At 54.5% G+C, this 17,216-nt stretch overlaps 1 protein-coding gene across 6 annotated transcripts in view; it reads left to right on the top strand.

The window, feature by feature from the left end:
- The window catches only part of AP2A2 (adaptor related protein complex 2 subunit alpha 2), a 67,349-nt gene that overhangs the window by 43,523 nt on the left and 6,610 nt on the right, over window positions 1-17,216 (top strand). For 4 of the 6 annotated variants that reach the window (XR_014019730.1, XM_081275024.1, XM_081275027.1 and 1 more), the window contains 10 exons: window positions 2,411-2,519; window positions 3,306-3,456; window positions 4,349-4,517; window positions 6,124-6,261; window positions 8,129-8,311; window positions 8,551-8,648; window positions 8,946-9,177; window positions 9,254-9,427; window positions 12,588-12,748; window positions 16,115-16,197. Coding sequence is in view for 4 of the 6 variants with exons in the window: in XM_081275024.1 (XP_081131150.1) it covers window positions 2,411-2,519; window positions 3,306-3,456; window positions 4,349-4,517; window positions 6,124-6,261; window positions 8,129-8,311; window positions 8,551-8,648; window positions 8,946-9,177; window positions 9,254-9,427; window positions 12,588-12,748; window positions 16,115-16,197 (1,498 nt within the window). In the remaining 2 variants the exon portion in view is untranslated. Of the gene's footprint in view, window positions 1-2,410; window positions 2,520-3,305; window positions 3,457-4,348; window positions 4,518-6,123; window positions 6,262-8,128; window positions 8,312-8,550; window positions 8,649-8,945; window positions 9,178-9,253; window positions 9,493-12,587; window positions 12,749-16,114; window positions 16,198-17,216 lie in introns of all 6 variants that reach the window. The other 2 variants (XR_014019731.1, XM_081275025.1) reach the window with 2 other exon arrangements.

Raw genomic sequence — 17,216 nt, 5'->3', positions numbered from 1 at the left:
GCTTGGTCTTCTTTTCAAAAATCATTTGGCCATATGTTGTGTGATTGAGTTTTTTTCTTTTTCTTCTGTGAGGGGGTTGTTTTCCGTTGCTAAAGCTTTCCCTGGATTCTGGGGCTCGAGTGACACCTCTGTTTCTGGGTAGAGGACTCCACTGTACCTGGCTTACTGTAGTCAATCTTTTTTTTTGTTGTTGTTGCCGCGTCCGGCGAAATGGACCGAGTCCGGCGGGAGACGTCGGGGTTAAAAGAATTCACAGGACACCAAGGTTCTTCATCCAGGGGAGACTGACTTTATTATCTCAGCTCATACTTATATATTTCTTTCAGATAGAACAGAAAGCCACTAGTAGGCGGGAGCAAGGAGGAGGGGAAAACAGGTGGTTCACGTCGACTCATAGTGAGCCTTCAACCAGGAACCTTATCAGACCCAAGCAGGTCAGGGCGTCCCCACATGACCATTATAGGCTGAATATGAAAACAGACACCACAAATCTTTCAAGGCCTTGGGAGCTGGCCTCTTTGACGTGCACAACAAGAAACCAGGGCCGGCACCAAGCCCCGGGGGCCAGGGGGGATCCGAGCCAGCAGTTGTACCAGAGATTGAACTCAGGGGTACTCAAACACTGTGCCACACCCCCAGCCCTGTTTTATATTGTATTTAGAGACAGAATCTCACTGAGTTGCTTAGCACCTTGCCATTGCTGAGGCTGGCTTTGAACTTTGATGCAATCCTCCTGCCTCAGCCTCCCAAGCTGTTGGGATTACAGGCGTGTGCCACCAAAGCTGGCTACTATAGTCAGTCTTGCATTGATCTTGGAGTTGGCAACTTTCCCAAACTCCTTGTCGTTTTTTTTTTTTTTTTCCTTCAAATTTTAGTTGTAGTCGGACACAATACCTCCGTTTTATTTATTTATTTTTATGTGGGGATGAGGATTGAACCCAGTGCCCCACATGGGCTAGGCAAGTGCTCTACCATTGAGCTGCAACCCCAGCCCCCTGAATTCCCTGATTGATAGTACTTTATGTGCAGCTTTCTTTGGATTTTCTTTACATTCCACTGTATCATCTATGTTTATTTTTCCTTTCCCAGCCCGAATTTGTTTATTTCACCTGCTTTATTGCTCCAATCCAGACCTCCATTGTGATGTTGAACAGAAGTCATGATCAGTATTTTGTGTTTTGTCTCATTGGGGAGGCTTTTGATATTTTACCATTAAGTAGGATGTTTGCTGTAGAACGGTTTCTTTTTGTTGTTGTTGTTGTTGGTTTTCTTCTTTTGGGTACTGGGGATTCAACCCTGGGTTGCTTAACCACTGAGTCACGCCCCCAGCCCTTTTTAGTTTTTATCTTGAGACAGGCTCTTGCTAAGTTGCTGAGTCTGGCCTTGAGCTTTGAATCCTCCTGCTTCGGCTTCCTGAGCAGCTGGGATGGCAGATGTGGCCACTGCTTGTTGGTTTTTTTGATCACGTTAAAGAAGTTCCTATCTTTAATTTGCTGGACACTTTTATAATTAATTAACTGGAAGCCATTTAAAGTAGGGTCTCCTTTGTAGGAATTCCCTTATGGGAAACAGTGTGGTGCCTGCCTAATGTGCTTGCCTCTGCTCTCTGGCAGTGCGTGTCTGTCCTGTCGGTCTATCTTTGCTGAGCAGCTTTGAGCTCTGCTTCCTGCAGGAGGTGTGTGTACAACCGTAGTTTAGGTTAGTACCATTTAGCTTAGGGCAAGGGTTGGTTGAGTTTTCTCAGATGGGTTCATGCTGGCATCCATGTCACACGTGTGCTCTGTGGGGAGGAGGAGCCAGCCACTCTGAGCTCCTGGAGCAGGAGGAGGAAGACCCTGGTTGTGTGCCAGTAGGAACGAGGTCTCAGCCATAGGTTCTCCTTTCCAAGGATGGTGAGGTCTGCTGTGTAGGGCTGTGCTGAGCTATAAGTGCAGCCTGCTGCTGCTCGGCAAGTTCACTACAGAGGTCCGTTCCTGGGGCTGCAGGGCCTGGGTGGGGTCAGAACTCTGGCTTCTTTGAGGAGTCTCTTCCCTTCCCAGGGGCCTAAAGCTCTTGCTCTGGTATGCCATTCATTCCCCAGCCCTCAGAGGAAAGGCTGATGTCACATTCAGGCATCACAGAGTGGGGTGCCAGAGAGGACTGCTGCTTGGCTGTTGACTGGCACCTGCTGTGACCCTTCTGTGCTGCAGAGCACGGCAGGCATCATGGTGACAGGACAGGACTGTCCACTGGGGTGTGGCACAGGCCCGCAGTGTGCCTGATCTGGAGACAGGAAAGCAGTGCTGTGTGTGCACCTGCACCTGGAACAGAGTGGATCTGCAGATGGGCATGGCCTCAGGAGCCAGCGTGGCTTCTTGGGTGCCCTCTGGGGCTCCTGCTGTCAGCACCTCTCACCTGTTCTGTGTTACAGATTGTGACGTCGGCCTCAACAGATCTTCAGGATTACACCTACTATTTTGTCCCGGCGCCCTGGCTGTCGGTCAAGCTCCTAAGGCTGCTGCAATGCTACCCACCCCCAGGTGATGGCCAGCGGGGCAGGGGAAGTCGGGCTACCCAGACCTGCACCGGGAGGGTTTAGTTCTTTGAGTAGATTTGAGCCTTCTGCTGTTGCGGGAAGTTCCTTGCAGGAGTCCTGGTTTTCATTTGTAGCTCCCTCTGCTGATACAGCTGTGACTCAGTTTTGTTTAGACTAGGGTTCCTCTGTGCTTTTCTGTGGTCTCAGATCTGTGCAGTTTGAGACAAGCCTTCTTTCCATGGTGCTAGAGATGAAGCAGGGCTTAGTATCAACTCCGGTGCTGTGCCACTGAGTCCTATGCTGGCCTGTCACCAGTGCTCGTAGCCATATCACAGGAGTCGCCAAGTTATCACTGGTCCTTGTGCTCCTTCCCTTTGGTCCCAGAGGCCTTGTGAGGCTTTCCTCTGTGTTGCCACTGAAGCTCTTCCTGTCCCTGTGGGTGAGAGCAGGTGCATAGAAGGCCTTTGGCCCTTTAGCCTAAGATTTTTTCATTGTGTTTGTCCATATCTGTGGATTTTATTCCCTTTCCACTAACGTGATCTGTATCACAGTAAAAGTGCTCTGTGTGCGGCCTGCTTTGAGGTGCAGGACCCTTCATTTCTGGTGTCCGTGCCATGGCAATGGGGTGCTGACTCGGCTTTCTCTCATGGTTTTGTGAGTGCTTCCAGCTGCCCCACCGTTAGGGTTGGCTGTGTCGAGGGCCCACAGATCCGCTGTGCTAGTCTGGGGGCCTCTCAGCAGGTGTGGGTCTGAGGCCAGGGAGCCTGACCAGTCCTTCTTCCTTGCCTAGAAGACCCTGCAGTGCGAGGCCGCTTGACCGAGTGCCTGGAGACCATCCTGAACAAAGCCCAGGAGCCGCCCAAGTCAAAGAAAGTACAGCACTCCAACGCCAAGAATGCGGTGCTGTTCGAGGCCATCAGCCTGATTATCCACCATGACAGGTGAGCTGCTGGCCTCCTGCACACGCTGGTGTGACTCTCAGCATTGCTCCCCATGGGCTCTGCCCCACTGCTACCTGGCATGCCCTCTCTGGCCCCAGAACCCTCACCAGATGCTTTGCTGACTGTTGCCATCCCCAGAGCCACCTCCTGTCCCTCTGTGCTTCTGTGTCCCGATTGGCTTCTCCCATAGTCCTGCAGAAGGTTGTGTGTCCTGTGTTGGCCCAGGTCTCTGGTAGAGACAACCCTGCCTGTGGACACAGCACAGAAGGCTGTGGGTGGCTGTCCTGCTCCCCTGTGGGCCCACAGCACTGTGCTTTGGCTCAGAGAGGGGACGTGTGGCCCACGGGGCCTGTGGGCAGACAGTAGCTGTTCTCTAGTCACTGCTTCCTTGTAGAGCAGCAGGCTGATGTCCACCCTCATCAGGGTCGGGAGCCGTGTGAAATGAGGTTTCTAATTGGAGGTTGCCTCATGGTCCTCACTGAATATACTTAAAAAGAGTCGGAGTCACCTGAAGCAGCGGGGGCTGCGTGGAGTTGCCTGTGCGTGCCTCATGCCTCCTCACTGGCTGGTTGCCCTGGCCTTTTGCTGCCCGTACACGTGTGCACCAAGCTGGCTGCGGACTGAAGTTGCTTTTCTGGTCAGGACCTGATGCCAGCAGCACCTTGACCTTCAGACTGCAGAGTGGGTGGGGTTCCTCAGAGCTTTGGGAGGTTCCAGAGGGAGCAGGAGCTGCAGGGTGCGACACCCACCTGAGGAACCAAGCTGCGCTCCTGCCTCTCGGGCCCCTGGAGTTCTTGCTTGGGCGGCATATCATGCCCTTGTCAGTGCACAGCACACCTGCTGGTGTGACCAGTGCTGAGGAAGCCTCTCCCGCCCGCTTCTGCCTGTGCAGTGAACCAAACCTGCTCGTGCGTGCCTGCAACCAGCTGGGCCAGTTCCTGCAGCACCGGGAGACCAATCTGCGCTACCTGGCTCTGGAGAGCATGTGCACGCTGGCCAGCTCCGAGTTCTCCCATGAGGCTGTCAAGACCCACATTGAGACTGTCATCAACGCCCTCAAGGTAGCACCATGGTGGGAGTTGTGGGTGCTTCTGTGACACCGCTGGGTCCCCTTGGCGGTTGCATTTAGGTCCAGAAGTGGTGGCCTGAGTCTTGTCACCCATCACACAGACTGGGCACAGCTTCTGGGTTAGTTGTCATCTGCCCTGCCATGGGGTCCCACCGTATCTTGAGGCCACACTGCCTGGCCAGTCCCACACTGCGTGGGACTCTGGGCTGCACGCGTGTGACCACAGCAGTCCTGACTTCTTGTGGGACAGCTCTCCTGTGGGATCCTGCTTGCTGAGTTCCATCTAATGGTTCAGTGAACAGAGCGATTCTTTTTTGGTAGAAAGGTGAATTTTTTTGGGTACCCGGAATTGAACCCAGGGACGTTAACCCCTGAGCCCTGTCCCTGTCCTTTATTTCATATCTTTGAAAGTCTGATACTCGGTCTCACTAAGTTGCTGAGGGTCTCCCTCCACTGCTGGGGCTGCCTTTGAGCTTGCCGTCCTCTGCCTCAGCCTCCCCAGCTGGGCACCATCACACCTGGCTGAAAGATGAGATATTTTATTCTTTTTAAGAAAAATCACACTTGGCAGAGAAAAATTCACTTTTTCGAGGATTTCAGATTTTTTTAAAAAACTTTTTAGTTGTTGATGGACATTTATTTTATTTATTTGTACGTGATGCTGAGAATCGAACCCAGTGCCCCACGCATGCTAGGCAAGCACGCTACCACTGAGCCACAACCCTAGCCCCTCAGATATGTTTTAAGAACTAAAATTTAAGCTCTGGAGGCACCTAGCTGGGGTCGTCATGTCCTGCTGTCTGCCCAAGTCTGCAGGACTGACCAGCGGGCCTGCCTGTGAGCACGGAGCGGCAAAGAGCTACAGGCGGAGGTCACAGTACGTGTCCTGGCCCAGCTGTGGGTAGTGGCCCAGCAGGTCTACGTGTCCTGGCATTCTGTGGCTCCCTGAGCTTTGTGTGGGGACCAGTTGAGGTTGGGTTCTGGTCCTGGCTTGGTGTCTGTTCTAGTCGTTTCCGTAGTCGTTGACAGGGAACAGCTCTCACTTCACATGGCTCTAGCCCTTGTTCGGGCCCTTCTCTGTGCTGCTCTGGGGTGTTCAGCTCACCACCACACCCACCCTCCTCACACATCGTGTTCTGGTTCCTTCTGGGGCAGGGTCATAGCGAGCTCCCGGGCGAGCTCCCGGGCGATGTTCCCAGGTGATGCAGAAGGAACGAGTCTGTGACCACACAATAGAGAGGCCTCCATGGCCCAACCACTGGGCACAGAGAACCTGGCTGGTGAAGTGGGTGTGGTGGTGAGTGGGAGGGAGCTAGACTCCAGGCTGGAGGGACTGTTTGACTCACGTTGGGGTGGTGAGTGAGTGAGTGAGTGAGTGAGGGGTCTGGCGACCCCCAGTCTGTTGGGCTTCCAGGTACAGATAGTGAGGGAGGTGGGTGCAGTGACTGCCTGATGAGGACAGAACCATGGGGAGTCCTGGGTGGCTCCCTCAGGATGTAGATGCAGGGCCCCTGGGCCACACACTTCAGGGGACATTGACTGTCCACCAGCCTGTGGTTTGCATGGGCAGTCTCTTGATTGCCCTCCTTCCCCTGCAGACAGAGCGGGACGTGAGTGTGCGGCAGCGAGCGGTGGACCTGCTCTACGCCATGTGTGACCGCAGCAATGCCCAGCAGATTGTGGCCGAGATGCTAAGCTACTTGGAGACAGCTGACTACTCCATCCGAGAGGAGATTGTGAGTCCTCAGCCCAGGCTTGCCCACCTCTGGACTGTTCCTTGGTGGCTGTTGCTGTCCAGCAGGCTTGGTTGGGGCTCTGTAGGACGCTCGACAGAGGATCCCTTGGTGCTGGCCTTCTAGTCAGCAAGGAGATGCCTCACACCTGCCCAGCAGCAGGCTTCCCCAGGACCTCTGTCCTTCAGTGCGGTATCAGTTTGGCAGGGTCTGAACGAGGCCTCCGTGGTGTGTGTCATGGCCAGCATTTCACACCCTGTGGGGAGAGCTCTTGCAGTGCCGACTTTGAACTATAGCTGACGCATCTCTGATTTTCCTGGTCCTCGGCATCTCTAGCTGGAACTAATCCTGAGCAGTGGCTCCCTTCGTGCGTCCTGTCAGTCGCCATGCAGCAGCCACATTCCTGACAGGCTGCTGCCGCCCAGCAGGCCCCTGCTTCTGTCACAGAGCAGGTCTGAGGGAGGGGACCTTGGAGCCCCATGGCTGCCCTGATTGCTCTGCTCCTAACCCAGGGACGGCACTGGCTTCTCCATGCCTGAGGATAGGCAGGGTGTTGCTCAGCTCTCTAAGTACCTGAGGTAATTGGCGTACAACAGAAAGGTGTGTTTTTTTTTTTTTTTTAATGTTTTTTTTTGGACACAATGTCTTTATCTTATTTTTATGTGGTGCTGAGGATCGAACCCAGTGCCTCACACGTGCTAGGTAAGCGCTCTACTTCTGAGCACAACCCCCGCCTAGAAAGGTGTATTCTGACTCCATCTTTGCAGCTTAGAGTTCAAGGTCACTTTGGACCTATGTGGGGCACGGCTGGGTAAGTGGCCTGCTGACTTCAGCCAGTGTCTGTTTCTGGCCTGAGTTGTGGGGCTTGTTGGGGTGTGTCTGGCTTGGGGGCTGGTCACTGGAGAGGCCCTCCTTAACTCTGCTCTAGGGGTGCGGCAGTCAGGGGATCTGTGCCCATTGGCACATCACGTATGCACCACGCACCAGGGTCTGAGTGCTGGCTTATGGGCTGTTGGACGAGGAACTCTTGTCCTGTCGGCTTCCATCACGTCTCAGTCCCAGGAGCAGGACTCACCCACCACCCACCCGTCTGTTGCCCTGTTGGCTGCTGGGGGTCCGGGTGCTACGGCCACCCAGCCCACAGGCTCTTCTCCCTCACGTGCTTGCAGGTTGGGGGCAGGATGGTGGTCTGCATGTTCTCTGGGTGCTGGAGGCAGGCCTGGTAGCCTCAGGAAGATGTCCCGTGGGAGGTGGTGAGAGCTCCCAGCCTACAGCTGAGGGCAAGGGCTGGCTCGAAGGCCATGGGCTTTGACGCTTTGGAAGTGTCTTGGAATCTGATGGGAGAGGGGCTGTGCAGAGCAGATGGATGGGTGTTTTAGCTCTAGGCTGGGGATGGTGGGGCCTGAGGGATCTGGTCACCATGATGGCTGCCTCAGGGTTGGCAGCTGGTACCCTTTGGGCTCCATGCAAGAAGACTGGGTGGCTGCCCCTATGGTGTGAGCTTGCGGGGCTAGGTTAGGGGTGGTGAATTGGCAATCCTCCCATGGAGAGAGGGCAGGTAAATAAGAGGAGGCCTGGGGATGTGGTGGGCAGGCCGGCGGGAGGAAGAGCCATGGCCTGAGGATGGTGTGCAGTGCCATTTCACCTGGGGTATCTTGCAGGTGGCACGAGGCTGTTGGTAATAGTGTCCCATTGCATGCCTGGCTCAGCTACTGCTGCCTGTCCCTGGAGGTCAATGGCTTTTCTTGCCTGAGTAGCGGCTCCACACCCTGGGCCTCCTTAGAGAACCAGTGAGGGGTTTCTGCACACCCCAACTTTAGGTCCTCTACGGATTTGGATGATGGCTTGTTCTTTGGTGGTCCCCTGGCAGGTGCTGAAGGTGGCCATCCTGGCTGAGAAGTATGCAGTGGACTACACCTGGTACGTGGACACCATCCTCAACCTGATCCGCATCGCAGGAGACTACGTGAGCGAGGAGGTCTGGTACCGAGTCATTCAGATTGTCATCAACCGGGACGACGTACAGGGCTATGCTGCCAAGACGGTGTTCGAGGTGCGGCCTGGGTTCATGTGGTGGGCAAGGGTGGTGAGTAGGGCATTGGTGCCCATGCTCATGTGAATCCCGGTGGGTGGTGTTTTTTGCCCTTTTTGCTCCTGTTTGCTGTACCCTGTGATCCCCCTGCCTGAGCTTGCTGTCCCTTTGAGCCTCTCCTCCTGGGCTCAGGTGCCCCCGGCTGTTCTGCTGTGGCTTGCAGCTCCTGTACCTGGCTCAGCCCATTCATGGTTTCGTAGGCTCTGCAGGCTCCAGCATGCCATGAGAATCTGGTCAAAGTAGGCGGCTACATCCTGGGGGAGTTTGGAAACTTGATAGCTGGGGATCCTCGTTCCAGGTAAGACACATCTGTGTGCCGGCTGGCATGTGCTCTGTCGTGGGTTGCCCTGCACCCTTCGTCCTCCTGATGGGAAGTGCTTGTCCTCACATTGATCCAACACCCTCCAAGTCATTCAAGTAGCATGCCTCTGTTAAAAGTACAGATTATGTGGTCCTGTGGCTGGTGTCCTCAAGTACCTGCAGACAGATCTGGCACAGGAAACACAGCCTCCCTGGGGACTTCTATCTTAGCATGAGCGCCCAGCTGTGCTTGCCTCTGAGCTGTCAAGCTGACAGCCTGCCTTGCCCTGACCAGCCCCTTGATCCAGTTCGACCTGCTGCACTCCAAGTTCCACCTGTGCAGCGTCCCCACCCGGGCGCTGCTCTTGTCTACCTACATCAAGTTCGTGAACCTCTTTCCGGAGGTAAAGACCACCATCCAGGACGTGCTGCGCAGCGACAGCCAGCTGAAGAATGCGGATGTGGAGCTGCAGCAGCGAGCTGTGGAGTACCTGCGCCTCAGTACTGTTGCCAGCACTGACATCCTGGTACGCAGTGGCCTGGTGGACTGGGGCTAGGCATCCAGGGCCCTGGGCCAAGCCAAACTTGTCTTCTTTCAACCAGGCAACTGTCCTGGAGGAGATGCCGCCCTTCCCAGAGCGTGAGTCCTCCATCCTGGCCAAGCTCAAGAAGAAGAAGGGCCCGAGCACAGTGACCGACCTGGAGGAGACCAAGCGGGAACGGAGTGCGGATGTGAATGGGGGCCCTGAGCCCGCCCCAGCCAGCACCAGCGCCGCGGTGGGTCCTTGCCTACTGTGCCTGACCCCCGGGGCCCCACAACCTGAGATCAGGATACACAGAGTGTGAGCATGTCAGGGAGAATTTTTATTAACGTGTACCGGGAGCCCAGCGTTGGCCTGCGGCTTGGGGTCTGCGTGCTTCTTCACCCAGGCTCTCAGGTGGCTTATTGCAGGAGGGTGGTGTCTGCCTGCTGGAGGTATCTGTGCGACTGGCTTCTTGGCGGCAGGCCAGCTCCCTACTTCCCTCCAGGTGACCTGGGGGCTTGGTCCCTTGCCCTCCCATGGTGGCCTGTCTGCATGCTTCTAGGCTGAGGATGGGCCCCGCTCTTGGAGGTTTTCTGTAGTGAGCTGAAGTAGAGTAAATATCTTCCTTGTGAGTGACGTGGTAAGAGTGGCTTGTTAACATGGGGCTATTCACATGGTGCCAGCACAGGCATCCATGGGGTCCAGGCCAGGGTAAAAGGGCAGCAGCCATGTCCTGCAGAGCAGAGGCTTTGGCCCTAGCAAGGTGAGGCCACGTCTGGAGGAGGATGTGGGTGCAGGTGTCCAGTGACCTGGTCCTACAGAGCCTCCGATGAGAGCCACAGAGTTCCTCTAGGGTGTCACATGGGCTCTGCAGCTCTGAAGAAGGTGCATCCGCAGGCATAGAAGGGCCTTGGTGGCTACCATGAGGCTGTCGTTGGTCTCTGTTTGGATTTACTTGGTTTTTCTCTTATGCGTTGGCCCTGATAAGTGAAGTATGACATGCCCAGCCAGGTGTGTGTGGACTGGGAGGTGGGCCTGGGACCCAGGCTGAGGGGTTGGGCTATATGCTCAGGGGGTCAGAGCCCTGGGTGCAACGAGGCTGTCCTTGGAAGGTAGGTGTGGGCTCCCTGAGGCTTGGCTTTTTGATAAGGCCCACCCTCTGGAGGCCTCCTCAAGGTTGATTGAGTTTTCTGACTGGGCTGCATGCCCCTTCCTGACTTTACAGGCACCTGGCAGGTGAATGGTTGGGAAAGTGGGAATGGTGAGACTTGCAGCCTGCACCCTGAACTCCACGATGGGTGCAATGGCAGACCTCCTCCTAAAGTGGGTTATTGGTGGGCCCTGGGCATTGAGGAAGAGGAGCAGGATGGGGGCAGGGGCACACCTGGTTTGCCTAGCAACATGGGAGGTCTGGGTTTCATGTGGCACTTTTCATCTGGGGCGCTGTTGGCCAAGGTGTCTTCTACTAAGGTCATGGGTAATGCCAGAACATCTTTGCAAAAATCTCACCTGTGATCCCATGGAGGGCACCAGGACATATCTGTGGCTGCAGATTTGCCTGGCTGTGGCTGGCCACCCTGCTGACCAAGTGTCCCCAGAGGCTGTGCTGGCCCCAGTCTGGGCACACGTGCTCTTTGCTTCAGTTCCTGCTGTGATTGCTGTTGAGAGGGTCTCCCTAAGGCCTGGAGGCCAGCAGGTGGGGGAGGTAGGGGTGTGGCTGTGGCTTGCTGGGTCCTCCTGATACAGCAGCCTTGCTCTTACACTCATAACTCTTGGGGTGCTTGTTTAATAGGACAAGGGGGGGGGTTTCCCAGTTTTAAGAGACATTTTGAAAGCAGATATACTGGAACCACCTTTCAGGAGCCAGTGGTGAGGAGCTGACTGGCTGGCAGAGCTGCAGGGGCTCACCCTGTGAGTGCTTGTCTGTAACCCATAGCCCTCTGGCATACAGCCTCATGAAGACACAGGGCTGGGCGGAGGGGTGGAGTAGCCACCTGCAGTGGGTCCAGCCAGGCTTGCCCGCTCCTCTGTGGCCTCTCTCTCCTCCCTGGGGCATGTGTGACCCAGGTCTTCTGGGTCAGTCAGTGGCCCTTGAGGAAGGAGCACAGTGCTCCTGGTACCTGCATCCTGCAGAGACAGACCAGTGGGCTTGCCTGGCCCATCGTGGGCCTCTGACACCCACACCCATCTCACCAGTTGATGTTCTGTGCCTCTTTCGTCTTGGAGTCATGTCCATGCATAAAGCCATGTATCTGCACACGCAGTTAAACACATTTAACACCCTAGCTTGGTGTGAAGGGGCCGCAAGGTCCTTTGTGCCCAGTATGGCTCTGCTGAAGGCCAGATGGCAGGCCTATAGGCCTGGCCCCATGTGCCGGGGCTTCCACATGGGGAATGACAGCCTTTTGGCTAGTTCTGGGGAAAACCAGTGCAGACTGAGTATGTTGGGTGGCCTTAGGACCTAGTTCTTGGAACACTGTAACCTGGTTTAGTCTTCATGGCTGTCCAGTGGGACTTGGACCAGCCACTGGGGGGGTGTCTTCGTGCAGGCATCCACATCTCTGGCCTTAGTTCATTCAGTCAGTAGCATCTGGAGTCAGTGACCATCAGATCCCAGGCCTGAGTGGCCCTGAAGAGCTCTGCTGGAAGCACCCAGGCACCCAGTTGTGTGGTTGGCTTAATTCTGCAGCTGGGCCCAGGCCCACATAGAATCAGAGCTGAGGTGAGCCAGCTGTATGTCTTGAAGAGCAAGTGCAGGTGCATGGAGCTATGCCTCCTGGTGAAGTAGCACTCACTTCTGTGGCCCTCCTCATAGCAGATCACGTAGTGGTCACTTCTATGGCCCTCGTCACACCGGGTGGTATAGGGATCCCTTCTGTGGCCCCCATCACACCAAGGGATATAATAGTTTTCTGAGGATCAAAACCATGTGTTTGTCTGCAGGCCGTGCTGTGTATGGTGCCGAGGCTGAGCCAGGGCATTCCATTGCTGAGCCACATCCCACCAAGTGTCCTAGGCTGGCCTCAAACCTGCAGTGCCTCAGCCTCCTGCTGTTTGTACAGTTTTTAATCTGCCTTTCCCCTCAACTGAATAAGACTTGACAAATAAGCCAGGAATGCCTTGTAGCCAGTGGCTTGCTGATTTTTTTTTTTTTTTTTTTGTCTTCTAAAACTTGCTGTTTGATGGCAGAAATGTTTTCAGGACTTCTCTTCATTCCAGTGGCATTTGAGGAGAAATGCTGGCCGTTCCTTTGCTGTGTAGAGCGTAGCCTCTTGTTGCTGCCCCACCTGGCCCTGTGTGCCTACTCAGAAAGGGCAGCCTGTCTGGCCTGGGTGGATGTGGGTTGGGGGACTTGAGCGTCCACACTGCCGTGCCCAGTTCTGGTGCTGATGCTGTCCCTCCTCCTTTTCCAGTCCACGCCTTCTCCGTCGGCAGACCTCCTGGGCCTGGGGGCCACCCCCCCTGCCCCTGCGGCACCACCGCCCTCCTCTGGCGGGCTGCTGGTGGATGTGTTCTCAGACTCGGCTTCCTCGGTGGCACCTCTTGCTCCCGGCTCTGAAGACAACTTTGCCAGGTAGCCAGGTTCCTGCACCAAATATGGGAAGTATAGACAGGGTCGGCTGGGCAGCGGGCAGCATGACCACCTGGTTGCTACTTGGGAGAGAGGTGTAAGCCACTTTCTGTGTTCAGTCCCCCGGCACCCCTGCTGGTGCTGTGCCTGCTACCAGGTCAGCAGGTCTGCGTACCAGGGTGGGCAGCGGAGCTGCAGGTCTGGTGCTTCTGGGCATTTAGTACACACTCTGGCTGCTGCTCTCCGCTGCACCCTGCTCTCTAACCTGTCATTGTTCCTTGTCAGCCTTGTGGATAAATGCCATTTCTTTTTTAAGGACTCATTCACTTTTGAGTTAGTGGTGGCCTGCCTGCGCTCTGCCCACACCCTGCCTGGCCTGGCCCGGAGGTGTGAGTTCTTCCTGCAGCTCTGCAGGTGTCTGGGGCCTCCTGACCCTGCTGCAGTGGGTGTTGGCTCCAGCCTTTGTTCCCTGTCTTCCCCCATTTTCAAAATGTGGATGTCAGACTGTTCTTCTCAGCACTTACTCTCTTTCTTCCATCTTAGGACTGAATCTGCTTTTTTTTTTTTTTAAAGAGAGAGGGAGAGAGAGAGAATTTTAATATTTATTTATTTTTTTTAGTTATCGGCGGATACAACATCTTTGTTTGTATGTGGTGCTGAGGATCGAACCCGGGCCGCACGCATGCCAGGCGAGCGCGCTACGGCTTGAGCCACATCCCCAGCCCTGAATCTGCTTTTATTGATGGATTAAGTTCCTTATAATCGAAATTTACTTACTAATTGGTACCGGGGATTGAACCCAGGGGTGCTTTGCCACTGCCATATCCCTAGTCATCTCACTTCCATCCTTCCTTTCCTTTTTTTGAAGTACTGGGGCTATATGCTCAGGGGGTCAGAGCCTTGGGTGCAGCGAGGCTGTCCTTGGAAGGTAGGTGTGGGCTCCCTGAGGCTTGGCTTTTTGATAAGGCCCACCCTCTGGAGGCCTCCTCAAGGTTGATTGAGTTTTCTGACTGGGCTGCATGCCCCTTCCTGACTTTACAGGCACCTGGCAGGTGAATGGTTGGGAAAGTGGGAATGGTGAGACTTGCAGCCTGCACCCTGAACTCCACGAGTGGCCCTGAAGACACAGGGCATGTGCTGGGAAAGCGCTCTACCACTGTGCCACGTCCCCAGCCCTTTTTGTTTTTTGAAACAGTTCTTGCTAACTTGCCCTGGGTGGACTGGAACTGGCGATCCTCCTGCCTCAGCCTCCTGAGGTGCTGGGATTTAGGCTGCACCACTGTGCCAGGCCTGCTTGTGTCTAGATCTGTGGACATGATGGGCCCTCACTTCCACCCTGCAGAGTGGCAGCATGTCCTGGGTGCAGATTAGAAAACCTTAATGCAATGGTTCTTTGTCCCCCCATTTTGAAGATGGTAGTAGAAGTCCTGTGGGCTTTCCTCCCATTTATTATTATTATTATTATTTTTAACTTTGTTTTTGATTTTTATGTGGTGCTGAGTAGTGAACCTAGTACCTCAAATGTGCTAGGCAAGCACTTTACCACTGAGCCACAACCCCAGCCCATCCTCCCGTTTATTATTTAAGTGTTTTATTTTGTCAATATCACAACACTGTTGGCTTGTAATCTTGAAGTCTAGAAAAATTTCTTAGTTCCTTATAATCGAAACGTTGAGTCCAAAATTTCCCCCACTTTAGCTTTGGACAGTCAACTTTTAAAATTTTGTGGTGTTGTGTGTGTTGCGGTTTCTGTGGTCATCCTGCATACTGATTCTCGTTCCTTAGAGAAGGCCTAAGCAGACTTCTCCTCATTCACAGAGTGCCAGTCTCAATTCGAGAGCGCCCAGTGGACCCAGGCTCCAAGGTGCTTGTGGCCAAAGGAGCTGTATGTCCTGGAGCAGGGCTCATAATCTGGACATCCTCTGAGGGCAGTGGCTCCATCTAGCGAGCCACCCCAGGCTTGTTGTATTGTCATCTCACAAGGCTTTGAGCACTTGCCAGGGACTGGGCCAAAGGCCTATTTTGCTGCTCTGTGGGACTCAGACAGGGCATTTCTAAATTGTGACCCTCTGAGCAACTGGGTGCAGCTCTCCCTGGTGTCCTGTTGGAGATGGAGTGGTGGAAGAGGGGAGGGCCTTAAGGCGTCCTGTATGTGCCTCTGGTGCCCACTGTCCCTTTGAGGCTGCACTCCAGGTCCATGTACCCTTGTTGTTACCTCCCGCTGCCCTGCTGGTCTGGCCTTGTGTGCATGCTTCCTCCGGTGGCTAGGCCCCGTTTCCTTGGGCTCCAGGGTGTTGGTTCTGGCTTGGACGTTGACAGAGGGTCGTCATGTGGTGTGTGTCTGGGGCAGCGTGGAGGATTTGTGCTCTGGCTCTCACAGAGCTGGGTCACTGGGGCACCGTCAGTGCAGGGAGGCTGTGGCCTTTGTTCATGGCACGTTCCTCAGGGATCAGGTGCAGTTGAGATCGGCCCTTTAGAGAACTACCGACCACATAAACCTCTGTGGTATGCTGGGGAGAGTAGGTGGATACCCTTTCTGTATCCCCTACAGATTTAAGGTATTTTAGTCCAAATCAAGTGTGACCCCCCATGGCCCCTTCTTGACATGGGCCCTTCTATGGCTGAGTGGCAGTGGGGCAGCCCCATGGTGCCTGTGCTCGGTGCCCCAGGCTGTGAGCCCACTCTTGATGGGGACAGCCTCAGTTGCGAGGAGCTCAGCTCATACTTTCTGGTGTTTTGGAAGACTGTCCTGCCTGTCCATTGGCGATTTGACTTTGTGGCTCTTCTTGGTGGCCAGAGCTGGGCAGTCTGTCAGGCTGTCGCCTGAAGGACTTGGAAGTGCCTTCAGGAGCTGGGTCTGCAGAGGGATGTCCATGGGCCTGCTGCCTGGACAGCTCCTGGAAACAGGGCCTGGAGCAGAGCTGGTAGAGCCCTCTTAGGTCACAGTGTGCCAACCCAGTGCCTGTGAGGAATCTGCCCAAGTGGCTCAGGTAGGTGGCCACAGAATTCAGGAAGATGATGAGTGCGGGGTTGGTGCGGGTAGGCAAGGAGATTGCCCAGTGGGCTGCCACTGTGAGCATGGAGGGGCTGTAGCTGTGCCTTCTACACACTGCCCAACCCCCAGCTTGCCCCAGGCCTCATCCCTGAGTACGGGCAGTGGTGCCCTCTTCCCTGGAACACAAGGAGATGATGGCTGTTGCCTGCTCTCCGTCTCTGGCAGCCACTGTGAGTGGTCTTAGGAGTGGTCCCTACGCTGTCTTCCCATCCCCACCAGTTATCTAAGCCTTGGTGGACTTTAAGCCCTTTTTGAAAAAAGTTCCCTTGCAGTAAGTGGCTTTGAGTGACACCATACTATTCCTTTTCTCCTAGGTTTGTTTGTAAAAATAATGGTGTGTTGTTTGAAAACCAGCTGCTTCAAATTGGACTTAAGTCTGAATTTCGACAGAATTTAGGTACGTGTTTTAAATGTTTAATAAAATCTCCCTTTGAAAACCATGAGAAACAAGAAGTGTGCTACAGGTGGCCCTGACGAGGACCTCATGTCCAGAACATGCAGGGGTCCTTTGCATACCTCCCCCTTGGGCGTAGCTCCGTCTAGAGGCGGCAGATGACCAGGGCAATCATTTCTCCAGAGGAAAGGAGCATAGGGCCACCCGGCATGCATGACGCTCCCCCATCAGGCTGCAGACACAGCCATAGCATGGGGAGCTGCAGCTCTCACCACCTCACACACAGGCAGAGCATGTGGAGAGAAGGGAGCCTTGGGCAGTTGCTAGGTGTAATTTCGGGTGGCCGCTGTGGATGAGAGCAGGGCTGCCCCTCAGCAAGGTGGAGATGATCATGGGCATGATCCAGCAGCCTGCTTCTGGGTGTAGACCCAAAGAGTCAAAGCGGGGTCCGGAAGAGGTGTTGTGGACACATGTTCGTGGCTGCGCGTCATTTACAGTAACTCAGAGGAGATAGCCCGAGTGTTCAAGGTGGGTGGTGGAGAGGTGTGTACTGTGGGGTACTGTTCAGCTTTGCACAGAGGACAGTGTGACACCCGCTGCACGTGGAGGAACCCTGTGGACACGAGGCTTAGTGAAGCACACTGCATGATCCCAGTCACATGGGGTGCCTGGGCAGGGCAGGGGCTGGAGGGCAGGGAACAGTGTTTGATGGGCAGGTTCCAGTCTGGGAGTATTCCAGTAGAGAGAGCCCTGGGGGTGGAGGTGGTGACATCTGCACAGCAGTGTGAGCATGCTCAGTGCCCTGGACTGCACACTGTAAACTTGACTGAACGGTTTATTGTGGGTTTTGAGTCACGTACCAATTTATTTTTTAATATATATATATATATATATATATATAATTTTTGTAGTTGGGACATAATACCTATTATTTATTTATTTATTTATTTTTAAAAGAGAGAATGAGTGAGGGAGAGAGAGAGAGAATTTTGATATTTACTTTTTTTAGTTATCGGCGGACA

This window comes from Spermophilus citellus (assembly GCF_964194105.1).
Source record: "Spermophilus citellus genome assembly, chromosome: 2".
NCBI lineage: Eukaryota > Metazoa > Chordata > Mammalia > Rodentia > Sciuridae > Spermophilus > Spermophilus citellus.
The sequence above is the reverse complement of the archived record's forward strand: the minus strand, read 5'-3'. Positions and strand labels throughout refer to the sequence as shown.